General features: G+C 38.7%; 1 protein-coding gene across 8 annotated transcripts in view; it reads right to left on the bottom strand.

The window, feature by feature from the left end:
• OSBPL1A (oxysterol binding protein like 1A) overlaps positions 1 to 12,153 on the bottom strand; it is a 230,944-nt gene that overhangs the window by 83,525 nt on the left and 135,266 nt on the right. For all 8 annotated transcript variants that reach the window (XM_028098294.2, XM_088019584.1, XM_088019586.1 and 5 more), the window contains one exon: positions 2,785 to 2,947. In XM_028098294.2, coding sequence (XP_027954095.1) covers positions 2,785 to 2,947 — 163 coding nt within the window. The remainder of the gene's footprint in view (positions 1 to 2,784; positions 2,948 to 12,153) is intronic.

Raw genomic sequence — 12,153 nt, 5'->3', positions numbered from 1 at the left:
TTTAAAATGATGTGGTATTGAAAGGGAAGGTGGAAGAACAAGAACCAAACAGAAGTTCTTGAGAGGGTACAAGGACATGGGTACATGAACAAATGAGGAGGGGATGGCTTTCACTAAGGAAGGACATTTCTTCTTTTGTGACAGAAAGGAAGAAGGAAGCAGGAAAGGAGGCTGATGTGCAAAGATTGTAGTGAGAAGATGAAGTCATTCCCAAATGATGGCTTTTATGATCTTAATGAATTATATGGCTAGGTCATTAGCAGCCCAAGGCTTGAACCCAGGGCATCGGACTCTTAACTTTAATGAAATTATACACTTCATCAAATGATTTTTAAGATTTCTAGTAGGAAATAGTAGGAGCGGCCACAGAAAGGGAACTCTGTGCAGGCAAATACAACACAACTCAGGTGAGTCATTCAGGGCAGGAAGGAGCAAAGGCATGGCACCTGTCCCTCTCTTTCATTTCTACAATCATGGTAGAACACGCTGATTGACCTAGACACTTGCACTCAGCCTCAGGATCCTTCTCAACACAGCAAACCATAAAGCAGCAAGTACTGCAAACCAATCTGAATTGGCACTTGAGCTGTGATGTATGTGCCAGTCCTTACTTGGGGACTACAGTTTTTATCTTTTCCTCCCAGAGGAGATGATTTTGGAGAGTGTTTTGAGTGCTAAAATATGACTGAGAAGCAGAAAGATGACAGTAGGTGCTAAATGTCTATCAAAAAGAGAATGATCAAGAAAATAGTGGTGAATCATATCCCAGACTTTTACACAACCTTTAAAAAGACTGAGCCCAAAGATGAATCATGGAACACTACATCAAAAACTAATGATGTAATGTGTGGTAATTAACATAATAAAGTAAAAAAAATTTAAAAAAATCTTTTTTAATAAAAAGAATAGAAAGAATGAGCTAGAGTTGTACTACCGATGGGAAAGATTTCCAAGATATGTTGTTACATGAAAATGCAGATCCGGAACAACCATACAGCTACTTCCACTCCCGACTCACAACAAAACAAAGCCGTACAAACACGTATGGGGGACTGCTTTAAAAAGGCCCGAAAAAGAATGGATCAGGCTGTCACTAAGAACTTCCAAGGAAGAGTGCATAATTAGGATAAGGGATGAATGGAAAACTTCACTGGGTAATGCACGTATTTTCACATTGAATTATTTATAACAATTTTTCTTAATGAACATTAAATTAAAAAAAAAAAACATAAAAGATGAGCTGAAGTGTCTGGGCTCTTTTATATTCAGACCCCTTTGCATTTAATCCTATGATCCTTCTAGTGACCTTCCTTTTTGGATGCCCCAAACGGAAGGAATACAGAAGATAACACTACTGGACTTGGCACAGGGCAGGTGTGAAAAAATGTTTGTAGCCTCCAATGTCACACCCCCCTTCCCCCCACCTCCCTCACTCATGTTAAATACTTCCTTTGCCCTGTCACTCATCCCACTGCTTTCAAATCCTAGCTTTACTTTCTCTTCCCAGTGAGTCACTCTTTCACAAATGCCTTATCTAAGTGACATCATCATCAGTATAATCTTCTCTCTATTCTAAAATCTGGCTATTAAAATTACTTTTCCCATTCTTTTGATTATATCATACTTCCCACAATAAAGGTCCTATTAGCTCTGTTTATCTTATATAACGCATCTCTTCTCCAAAAGCCCACCAAACAATCATTTTCCCTGACTTAGATGATCACACTGTTTTCATTTCCTCAACCCGATCTTCTTTAGTTCTCAGTTCCATTACCTCTCACTGTGCTTCCTTTAATCTCCTACTTTGAATGTGATCCTTTCACTCCCTATTCACCGGGGTCTCTTGCCTCCATGGTCAAGTTATGTAAGACCAGTAACTGCGTACATCCATCTATTCTGTAAGAACTTGATTTCCTCACATAAGAGAGTTGTTCTCAGCCTCACTCATCTCCAGCCACTCCCCCCACCCACACCTACCTCGAAAACTCTGAAGTAAATTTCTCAAAGGTCAAAACTACTTAGTGGGCCATCCCCTCCCAAGTCATTTAGCTCCCCCACATACGTCTATTTTTGGAGCACCTAGTATGCATCAGGCCCGGTCCTAAACACAGTTTAAGCATAGGAACTCATTTAATCCTGACTCAGCCTGTTGAAATGGATATACTTATCCCCATTTTAAATATGTGTCAACACAGAACCTGAGAGGTCACAGAACTTGTCCAAGGTCACACAGCCAGCTAATGTCAGGCAGGATTCCAATTTAGACAATGGAGTCCATGCTCACCAGTTTGTCAGTTTTTTGGCATGTATTTCTGAGGCAAAATTAAGCACTTTTCTCTGCTCCAGTCACACTATGGTCTCCCTCTACTTTGGCACTCAGCATACTGTACTGTAACCACATGTTACTCATCTGTATCCTTGAGGATACAGAGTACTCTCTGATGACAGTAACTGTCCCCTTTCTCTATCCTTAGACATGTAATAGCACCCGGAACTAGGAGGTATTTAATGGTCACTGAATAAAGGAAAAAAAATCAAATTCATGAGTTTTAACAGCACTCCCTCTCTAGCCTAGCAGACACCATCAATGCAGGCAGACCCATTTTCAACTTTCAGGCTCCTGCCTCAAGAACACAACATGAAAGATCATTTGGGGAGCGGTAGTGCTACCTCTCAGCTGCTCGGTCCAGGACACTGCAGGTGGCATCTACTCTCAGCAGACATTTAGGTGGTGGGCTTCAATTCAATTCACCAACAACACAGAAGGCAGGATGCTAGAGTTACCTGACAGCGCATCATAGAACTCGTCCTCACTGAGGATGCTGCGAGGTGGTGAGCCTTCAGCCAGAGACCGTTCTAATTCATGATGCTCGGTGGCCAGAGTCTCCAGTGCTTCTGACAAAATTTTGTTTTTTTCTTGCTCCTGCTCCAATTTAAAATTCCTCACCTAGAACAAAACAGATATAAAAGAAAAGACTTCAGAGTGACAGGAGCCACAGACTTATGCGTGAAGGATATAAAATTTATCTGCTTTTGATCCAGTTCAAACGCAACATCAGAAATGAAAACAGTCATGTTATATACACGCATGTATGAATGAGCACACTTACTAAGCCAATTCTGTTCTTCCTGTGGGGCCTTTTCTTACAACAGCCCTAGCTAATGAAAACAGATTAAGACTAGCAAATTTGGCTCAAAGGATCAAGATTCTAGTATAAGAACATGAGTCAATCCAGAAATCATAAAATTTTTTAAAAACAGTTATCTCTCAACATTAATCATGAGATTAAGTTAGTTAGAACAAAATAATTAAAACCATTCTGAGTATTAAAACATGTACCACATCAAAGCATTAAGATATAATTGGGCCACCTGGGTGGCTCAGTCGGTTAAGTGTCCGACTCTTTTGATTTTGGCTCAGGTCACGATCTAAGGGTGGTGAGATCAAGCCCCGAGTTGGGCTCGCACTCAGTGGGGAGTCTGCTCAAGATTCTCTCTCCCCCTCTGTGCCGCCCACCCTGCTCGCACTCTCCCTTATTAAAAAAAATTTTTTTTTTAAAGCCTAAGATATAATCCTCTAGTTTACTTCCAAAATAGCTGATACGCGAAAGGAAACGAGTGGCCAGGCAATGACATTTGACTTCAATTTTTCAATTCCATATTTTGGTTACGGTTCCATATTTTACCTTGAATTTCGTACACTAGCAACAACAACAAAAAGATTATAAACAAGGCAAAGACTGGTTTCGTTTTTCATCTTTTAATGAAATGATCTATTCATCCCACCTAATTCAAGAGCATCTCAAACTTTAGTTAACGAACACCTCCTAAAATTTCAGCAAGCTGACCCTCCCTCCTACAAAATAGCAGGTGCTAGATTTGGTGCGGACAGTTTCACCTGTCTTGGTATAAGAACTCTAGGAATCACAACTTTTCTGTAATCTCCCTCAACTTCCAGAAAAGAGATCTACCATTACCCACTGTGCAATCTCAGAAGTCTTGTGTTCTTTAGCTGCTTCACCTAAAAATTAGATTTTTAGACAAAGGTGGAATCCTCTACCAGTAGTCTTCAACTTTTTTTTTTTTTTAACTTTAGCGAAGCAGACTCTTTCTCAAAAATAACCCCAACACAGGAAACAGATGTTTTAAAAAGGTGCGCTGGCTAACACTGGTTAGGAGCACTATGGCTTTCTCTCCCCCCCATCCGAAGTGGGGACTGTTCCAACAGTTTGAAAGCTCTGGATATGGGGACTCCACAACCTCCTCCAGGTGGAAGTTCTGATGGGTCCTGGAAGCCACAGAACTCAGCTGCTCTTTAAATTAGTTTCTCTGCTGAATCTTACCCTTTCACCTCCTGACACTCCCTGGCACCTTCTCCTCCCTGTAGTTCTGACTCCAGAGTCCTTTGTGGCCCTGAGTTGCTGAGAACCGCACACCAGGTTCAACACTGAGAGTCCTGGACATAACTTAAAAATAAAGCTTTAATGAAATGCTACGTTCATAAATGAGAGTAAAACCTTTATTATCTTGGGAATAGTTCCAGTCCTCAGGCACCTTAGTGTTTATGCTTACAGCAATGAGGTTATTACTAGACCTGTGATCACGAAATAAGAATAGCAATGAATGGTAAATCAGCAAAGACATGCAAAACTGAAAAAAAAACCATATAATTACAGTTAAGAAATTGCAAAATACTTGTAAATATTCCTATAATCTATATTTTATCTCCAGAGGAGAGAGTACTCTTATTATGGCTGGAGTCAACTAAAAAAACAAAACAAAACCCAAATTGTTCTCCATCTCATGGGTAAGACAACTCATTTATTTGTAAACAAGGACTACAAAGTTGAGCACAATGTCCAAAACCATCCTTTCTTCAAATGGAAAAGATCTTTACAGCACTGTTATATATGTAGATTCCAAAAATACCACTGCAGGAGGATCCAAGCTCCTTCACCCCTGCCCACCTAGCTCACTTTAGCTTTATCTTTATAGCTTTTCAAATATCAAAATGCAAATGCACTGTTGATACTGAACCTTTCAACATATGAATCAACTAAATTAACCCTTCTAGTTCACAAATACATTAGTTTTATACCTACATTCATCTAGACTTTAGAATAGTGGCAAAATAAATGATCAAGGCCCCCAAATACCATGTTCCCTCTACAAAATCTTATTCAAAATCCAATTTATCCTTTATCCATCTAAAATAAGCACCACTTCATTTCTGCTACTTTGGACATGTGTTCTTACTTGTTCTTAAGAGGAGTGAAAGGGGTGGGAAGCAGAAGAGGCTCTCACCACTATTCTAGCTCTTACCTTGTTTCTATCTCATTGACCTGACTGCACTTGTCCTTGTTTCAAGCCTAACAGGATCTTCCGCACTGAAGATCCCACTTCCTCTAAAATTACACATAAAATGGCAATTTCTTTCATCATGTACAGTGATGTATCTAAGAATAGGTATATACATCACAGAAACTACAGTAAAGAGCTCTTTATTGCTTTAGAGAAGCATCTAAGAACATACTTAACTGCCATTGATATCTTTTAGCCATTTAGAAAGATCACTGGAACAATGTAATTACAAATCCTCTACAATCTCAGTATTTCAGAAACACCAGGGGACAACCTGGCATTTAAAAATTAGCACAGAAGCCCAACATATGTGTTTATAATTACAGAACATTTCTAGAATACGGGTGACATTTTTCAAATTAAATATAAAATTCAAATATAAAATTTATACCCTCAGCCCTGTAACTTTCCCATAACAAAAATCAACATATAACAAAGTGAACGTAAATGTCAAACTTATTAGGAATAATTTAAGGACTGAACCATCACACTCTTAATAATAAACATATACATGCTCCACCTCTGCACCACTTTAGATTCATGCATATACAAGCCTTTCCACTAGTCTTCTCAAACCACAGCCACATGATCATCTTACATCTTATTCCATTTCATGCTGGCAGGTGGAAATTCACAGTGAACACTTCCAAAGTGTTCTTCACCCAGTGAGCAGATGCTGGCTAAAGAATCAAGGGTTTCAAAAACAGTTACGTGCTAGTCAGTGCACACACATTTTATCTACTCTCATTCTATAAAGTACCCTGCTATTTCCCCATGTTCCACAGAGGTTAAGTCGGGCAGAGACAATAATTAAATCTGGCAAAAACACACTAGGTGGGGAGCAGGTGATGAGTATTCACAGAATATTGTGTCCAATTATCCAAGTACAGGTTAGGTGAGATTCTGGTCTTGATCAATCTAGTCAAGCTCTTTCAACTGGCCACACTCCCATCAGCTAAATAGCATTAGCCTTACTCTTGTTATTGGATGCATGCCTATAACAACACAGAATATATTAGCTTAACAGTGAAATACTAGACCTTGAATTTAAAACCTCTAATTTCATCTCTCAGGTAAGGAATTACATTGACAATTATTTTTGTGGCTATAGGACCAACACTATACTGACTTCAAAACTTTTTAAGAGATATGTGCTTTAGATGACTCCCTGCTATGGTCACATAGCTGTTAAAGTGGGTCTGGTCCTTTATGGTTGGTAAGGGCTCTTCTGCTCCTAGAAGACCACCTAACTGTTTCAGTGTACGAGGATGGAGCTCTCGTGTGAATGACCGTCAGAGTTACTTCTGGCATTTTTTTTTATGTCTGTTTCCAGTTATTAATTTTTTTGGCATTTTTTTTTTTAATGTCTGTGACCGTCAGAATTACTTCTAAATCCACAGCCAGGCTGATCACCCCCTCACCTCCAGGGTTCAGGAAAATTAAGGTTTGATCCCATGTCTGAAGCATAATCAAGTGTAATAATATATATCCTCACGACTACAGAGTATATACTTACTTTTACAGATTTACAAAGCATCTTTACACGCTTTCAAGTTTTCACGGATTCTAATGCCCTTCTATGCTATCCCATAACGGCCTTTACAAGTGTAATGCATTTCCTTATGTTCCTGAAGACCTTTTCTTCAGTCCTTTTTACTACTAAAAAAAGACACTTCTTCAAAAACAACTATGCCTCCATGACCAAAGCAGATCTGTCTGATAGACTACGGAGATGGAGGCAGGATGCGCAAGGCAGTTGTAGTGGGGGAAGAAGGACTGTATAAAGCTTGCAGATGGCCTTAAGAACTCTGGCTTTGATTTTGAGGGGAAACTGGTGGAGGGCTCCGTACGGAGGAGTAACATCATCTGATTTACATCTGAATATGATCTCTCTGGCTGACCTTGTGGAGAACCAGGGGGAAGTCAAGAGTAGAATCAACAAGATCCCTTCAGAGGCTGCTGCAACCGTCCAGGTAAGAGATGGGTAAGAACAATGAAGGTGTTCCTAAGTAGTGAGATTCTGAATTGTCTTTGTAGGAAGGCCTAAATGATTTGCTGACAGACTGCCTATGTATGGGATAGTAAAAAAAAAAAAAAAAAAAAGTAAAAAAAAAGGAATCAAGGATGATTTCACAGTTTTGGCCTAAGAACTAAAGATAGAGCCACTGTTACCTAAAATGGGAAAGACTGCAGAAGGAACAGAGACAATCAGGAACTCCGTTTCGTATATGTTAAGTGTGAAATGCTATCAGACATCCAAGTGTAGGTGTCAAGCAGACAGATATCAAATCAGGTGTTCAAGGAAGAGGTCCAGGCTGGAGACAGAACTCTGGGAGTCATTTGCAAATATATTACAAACTGTAAGAGTAGAAAGAATCATTAAGGGAGAAAGTGAGGTGTAAATAGGAAGAAATCCAAAGACATACCATCTTCTGACTGGAGATGTGAAAGAACCAGCACAAGGAAACAAAAAAAGAGAGGAAGAGAGGCAGAAGGAAAACCAGGAGTGTGTGGTGTCCTGTAAGCCATGTTTCTATACTGATCAAAGATTCAAGACAGAGGGGGCAATTAATGACGTGGGAGAGACAGGAGAGAATTGCTGGAATGATGTTCTGGAGTTTGAAGAGAAATGTAGATGTGCACAAATTTAGATGGGTAGGTATGGGTAATAAAGTTTTCTCCTAACTGCTTTTGTCTCAACATGCATATGCGAAATATAGAGAATAAGAAACAAAGAGGTCATCAATTTACAGATCCCAGCATGTGATCTAAGAAGCCTCTAGTCTCTTAACGTTATACACAACATAAAAGAGTCTGTCCTGAGATTAAAAATGAGATCATTTCCAAGCCTTTCAAAGCCTCATTTACACTAACCTGGTCAACCCAAAACAGGGCAGCTGTTCATTTTCCTGTTGCTTACAGTCAATGGTCACTGGCTCTTGGCACCATTAAAAAAAAGGTCCCTTTCTTACTGGCATTGCCATCTTCCTCAACCTGGCTCAAGACAAGACAAAAGGGAATCCCATTGGGAATTACCTCTGTGCCTCTCTGCCCTTAGGCTCTGCCTTGAGAAAGAAGATGAGGGCCTGTATTTGGTTGTTGACTTACTGACATATGCTAAGTAAAACCACCTCAATGGAGCTTGTTAAACTGCTAATAGTTTCTGCTAATAATCTGTTAAAGTCAATTACTTCCAAGTATATCTTCAGACATTTAAATCAAGGAGGAATTTGGGGGTCACTGGCTACTCCTATGTGTAGGACAGAGCCCAATAAGTAGGCACTGAAGAAATATTTGGTAAATAAATGGGAGGTTTTTAAAAGCAAGGTGGTAACAATCCTTGGAAGAATATAAACTCAGAATATTTAATATTTATTTTTGTCAGATTGATTTAAAAATAATATCCCAGAGAAATAAAATCAATGAGACTAGTAATATATAATGTAATATAAACGTAGAACTATTTACTTCCATCGTATACTACCAACAGTAGATTCAATATATATTTACTCTACTGCCTTGTTCAGTGGTTCTGGCATTTAAAATAATTTGGTACAAGTAAGAGCTAATAAATAATTTTTTCTTCCAATTACAAAGTTGAATCATTTGACGATGATTATAACACTTACATAAGGTGCATCTAAAGTCTCCACAAGTATGTTTATTTTATATTCCAGAAGTAGCACTTATAGGATTATATTCCTAAAAGCACTATGCACATTTCAATGCACAATTTCCAATATATATTCTACTTTAAGGTATAATGTATTAAAAGTTTCAAAAGTTTTCAGGTATGTGTACAAAAAATGCTAAATTGACACATGTAATGGCATATATTAAACACTTTAAACTTTCAATGTAATGTAATAAATTGGTGTTGGCTAGATAAAAATGGTACAATTCTAAATCAGCCTATTTAATAAAGATTCTGAATTTTTTGAAGTTTTTTTAATCATGTCTTTTTAATTCTCCATCAAAATATTTGTTGATAATTGAATTCCCTACTGTTCAGAATGGTTCTTGGAGCATGCTTAAAACTAAGTATTGAAACAATATTTTTAAATGAATAAACATTAAGTTACATAGTAACAAGAGAAGTAGAGGGGGGCACTGAAGCAATGCAAAATAATTTTTTTGACTGAAGATGAAGATGTGTTGAGACATTCAAAATCTGAAAGAAGCCATCATCAGCAGGCCTACACTATGAGAAAAAAACTTAAGTCCTTCAAGCAAAAGAAAAATGATACCAGATGGAAATATTCATCTATACAAAGGAACGAAGAACACCAGAAATGGTAAACATGTGGCTAAAAAGACTTCTTATTCATTTAAAAAAATAATTTGGATAAGATCTCTTCAACTAGTATTTATATTTCAATGTTTACCAAGAAATAATTTAAGTGCAGGACCCTAAGCAGAAATGTCCTAAAAATCTCATTATTTTAGCTTCAGTATGAGTTTATTTAGGGAAAGAAAAAAAAAGAAAAAAGAAAAAGGACAATTTCATAAGCATTTGTATACACGATGGTTCTGTGTACACAGGGCTAATTTTATATCTACTACTGATAAAGTATATGCACAGCATTTCACAGTTTAAAAGGCACATTTACATACTATTAGTTCATTAAATCCGAACAACCCTATGAGGAATATATGGGTGGGTGTGTATGGATGTGTGTGTGTAAACTGAAGATTATATAAAGTTTAAGCTCCTTGCCATAGGTTATCAGAGGAATAAGAACTGGACCAAGATCTTTTAACTTCAAATCCCATAAGCTTTCCAATCTATGGTGTGGCAGTAACATCGCTGATGGAAATAAATGATCATAAGTCTTAGAAGCAGAGGGTTTCACTTTGGGGAAAAGGGGGGGGGGTGTTTGTCCAGGAAGGTAATGCTTACCGGTTTGGTGGACCAGGAAAATGGGGGTGGGGCATGCAAAGCAGACTGACCTGGACTACAGCAAAATATTCGTTAAAACCATCACTTGGACCCCTGTCAGGGATTACATCACTGTAAAATGGCACATTCATAAAGCAGATTAGAAACTTGGCTGAATCCATGCCCTCCAGGAGATAGATTTCTCATTCCAAGAATGAGTAGATCTGTCCTGTTCAAAAGGTGGCTTAAAGCCAAGGTTCTCTATCATGAAGAGTATATCTAGATCAGCTATAGGATCTGTTCGGTTTTCTTTTTTTTAATTAGTAGGCCCAGTTTTAGCCCAGACCTACTGAATCAAGACTTCCAAGAATGAACAAGGTTTGTGTACCATTACAGAAATTGCTAATTTCTCCTACTCTCTGTGGGAGAATCCCAATTTGTTAGCTGGCTATATTGCCCTCCAGCTAAAAGATTATTTCTCAGTCTTTCTGGCAGCTGGGGCCATATGACTAAGTTCTGTCCACGAAGAATGAAAACATTGTGAGGAACTCACCAGATCACCTTAAAGGAAGGGCACACTCCTATTTTTGCCCTTTACTCCTTCCTGATGACCATAATTTGATATATGGAATAGCCCCTAACATGGGAAACTGCTATACCAGGCCCAGACTGCCCACATCCTATCTTCTTTAAGGTGGAAAAAGAATCTCTAACTTCTTTAAGCTAGTATTAGGTGGCCTGGAGTTTCTTGTTTGTTTAATGCTAATACTAACATTAATACATGTAATTTTTTTTTTTTCCCCAAAGCACCACAGACCATTCTGATGTGCCTCCTGGGTAAGAATTAATGACTTAGGGGGCACCTGGGTGGCTCAGTCGTTAAGCATCTGCCTTCGGCTCGGGTCATCATCCCAGGGTCCTGGGATCGAGCCCCGCGTCGGGCTCCCTGCTCGGCGGGAGGCCTGCTTCTCCCTCTCCCACTCTCTCTGCTTGTGTTCCCTCTCTTGCTGTGTCTCCCTCTCCGTCAAATAAATAAATAAAATCTTAAAAAAAAAAAAAAATACCCGAACATCATAACCAGTAAGGCAAATTAAAAAAAAAAAAAAAAAAAAAAATTACTGACTTAGGAGAATTTCCATTTAGTTAAAAAAATTGGGGGCGCCTGGGTGGCTCAATTGGTTAAGCGACTGCCTTCGGCTTGGGTCATGATCCCAGGGTCCTGGGATTGAGCCCCACACTGGGCTCCCTGCTCTGCAGGGGAGCCTGCTTCTCCCTTTCCTTCTGGCTGCCACACCCCCTGCTTGTGCACTCTTTCTCTGTCAAATAAGTAAAATCTTAAAAAAAAATTTACTGAACACCTACTACTCTTTCAAAGTAAGTGCTAGGGATACAAAGTAGAGTAAGAGATTGGTTAATCGAGGGAGAGATTATAGTCTGAGAAAAAGACACTTCACATGCCTACCGAGCTCATATATTAAAAATGCTAATCCAGCATTACTTCTCAAAGCTTTTCAGTGGCTCCTTATTGCCTTTGGTTAGTCTCCAAATGAAGTGTGTGTACCCATGAAATATTAGAAAGTCTTTTATATCTGTCAAAAAAATTAAGACAAATTATATATACAGATATGATATACATATATAGGATATATACACTGATGACTGTGCCCTCACATGGTCCACATGCCACATGGCCAAGGGTAAAGTGCAGGAGGTACAGTAACTTCAAGATATTGTGATATACTACAGATTATGAGCTTGATTATGAAGATTTACAGACTATATTAACCCCCAAAATATATCCAGTATCATAAAAACCACTGCAAAGGAACTTCAGATTAAAGATAATACTAATGACATAGGGTGCCTGGGTGGCTCAGTGGGTTAGGTGTCCAACTCTTGACTTGGGCTCAGGT

The sequence above is a fragment of the Eumetopias jubatus genome, unplaced genomic scaffold, assembly GCF_037043125.1.
Source record: "Eumetopias jubatus isolate StellerSeaLion01/CBP00866 unplaced genomic scaffold, mEumJub1_p1.0 scaffold_16, whole genome shotgun sequence".
In the NCBI taxonomy this organism is placed as follows: Eukaryota; Metazoa; Chordata; class Mammalia; order Carnivora; family Otariidae; genus Eumetopias; species Eumetopias jubatus.
The sequence above is the reverse complement of the archived record's forward strand: the minus strand, read 5'-3'. Positions and strand labels throughout refer to the sequence as shown.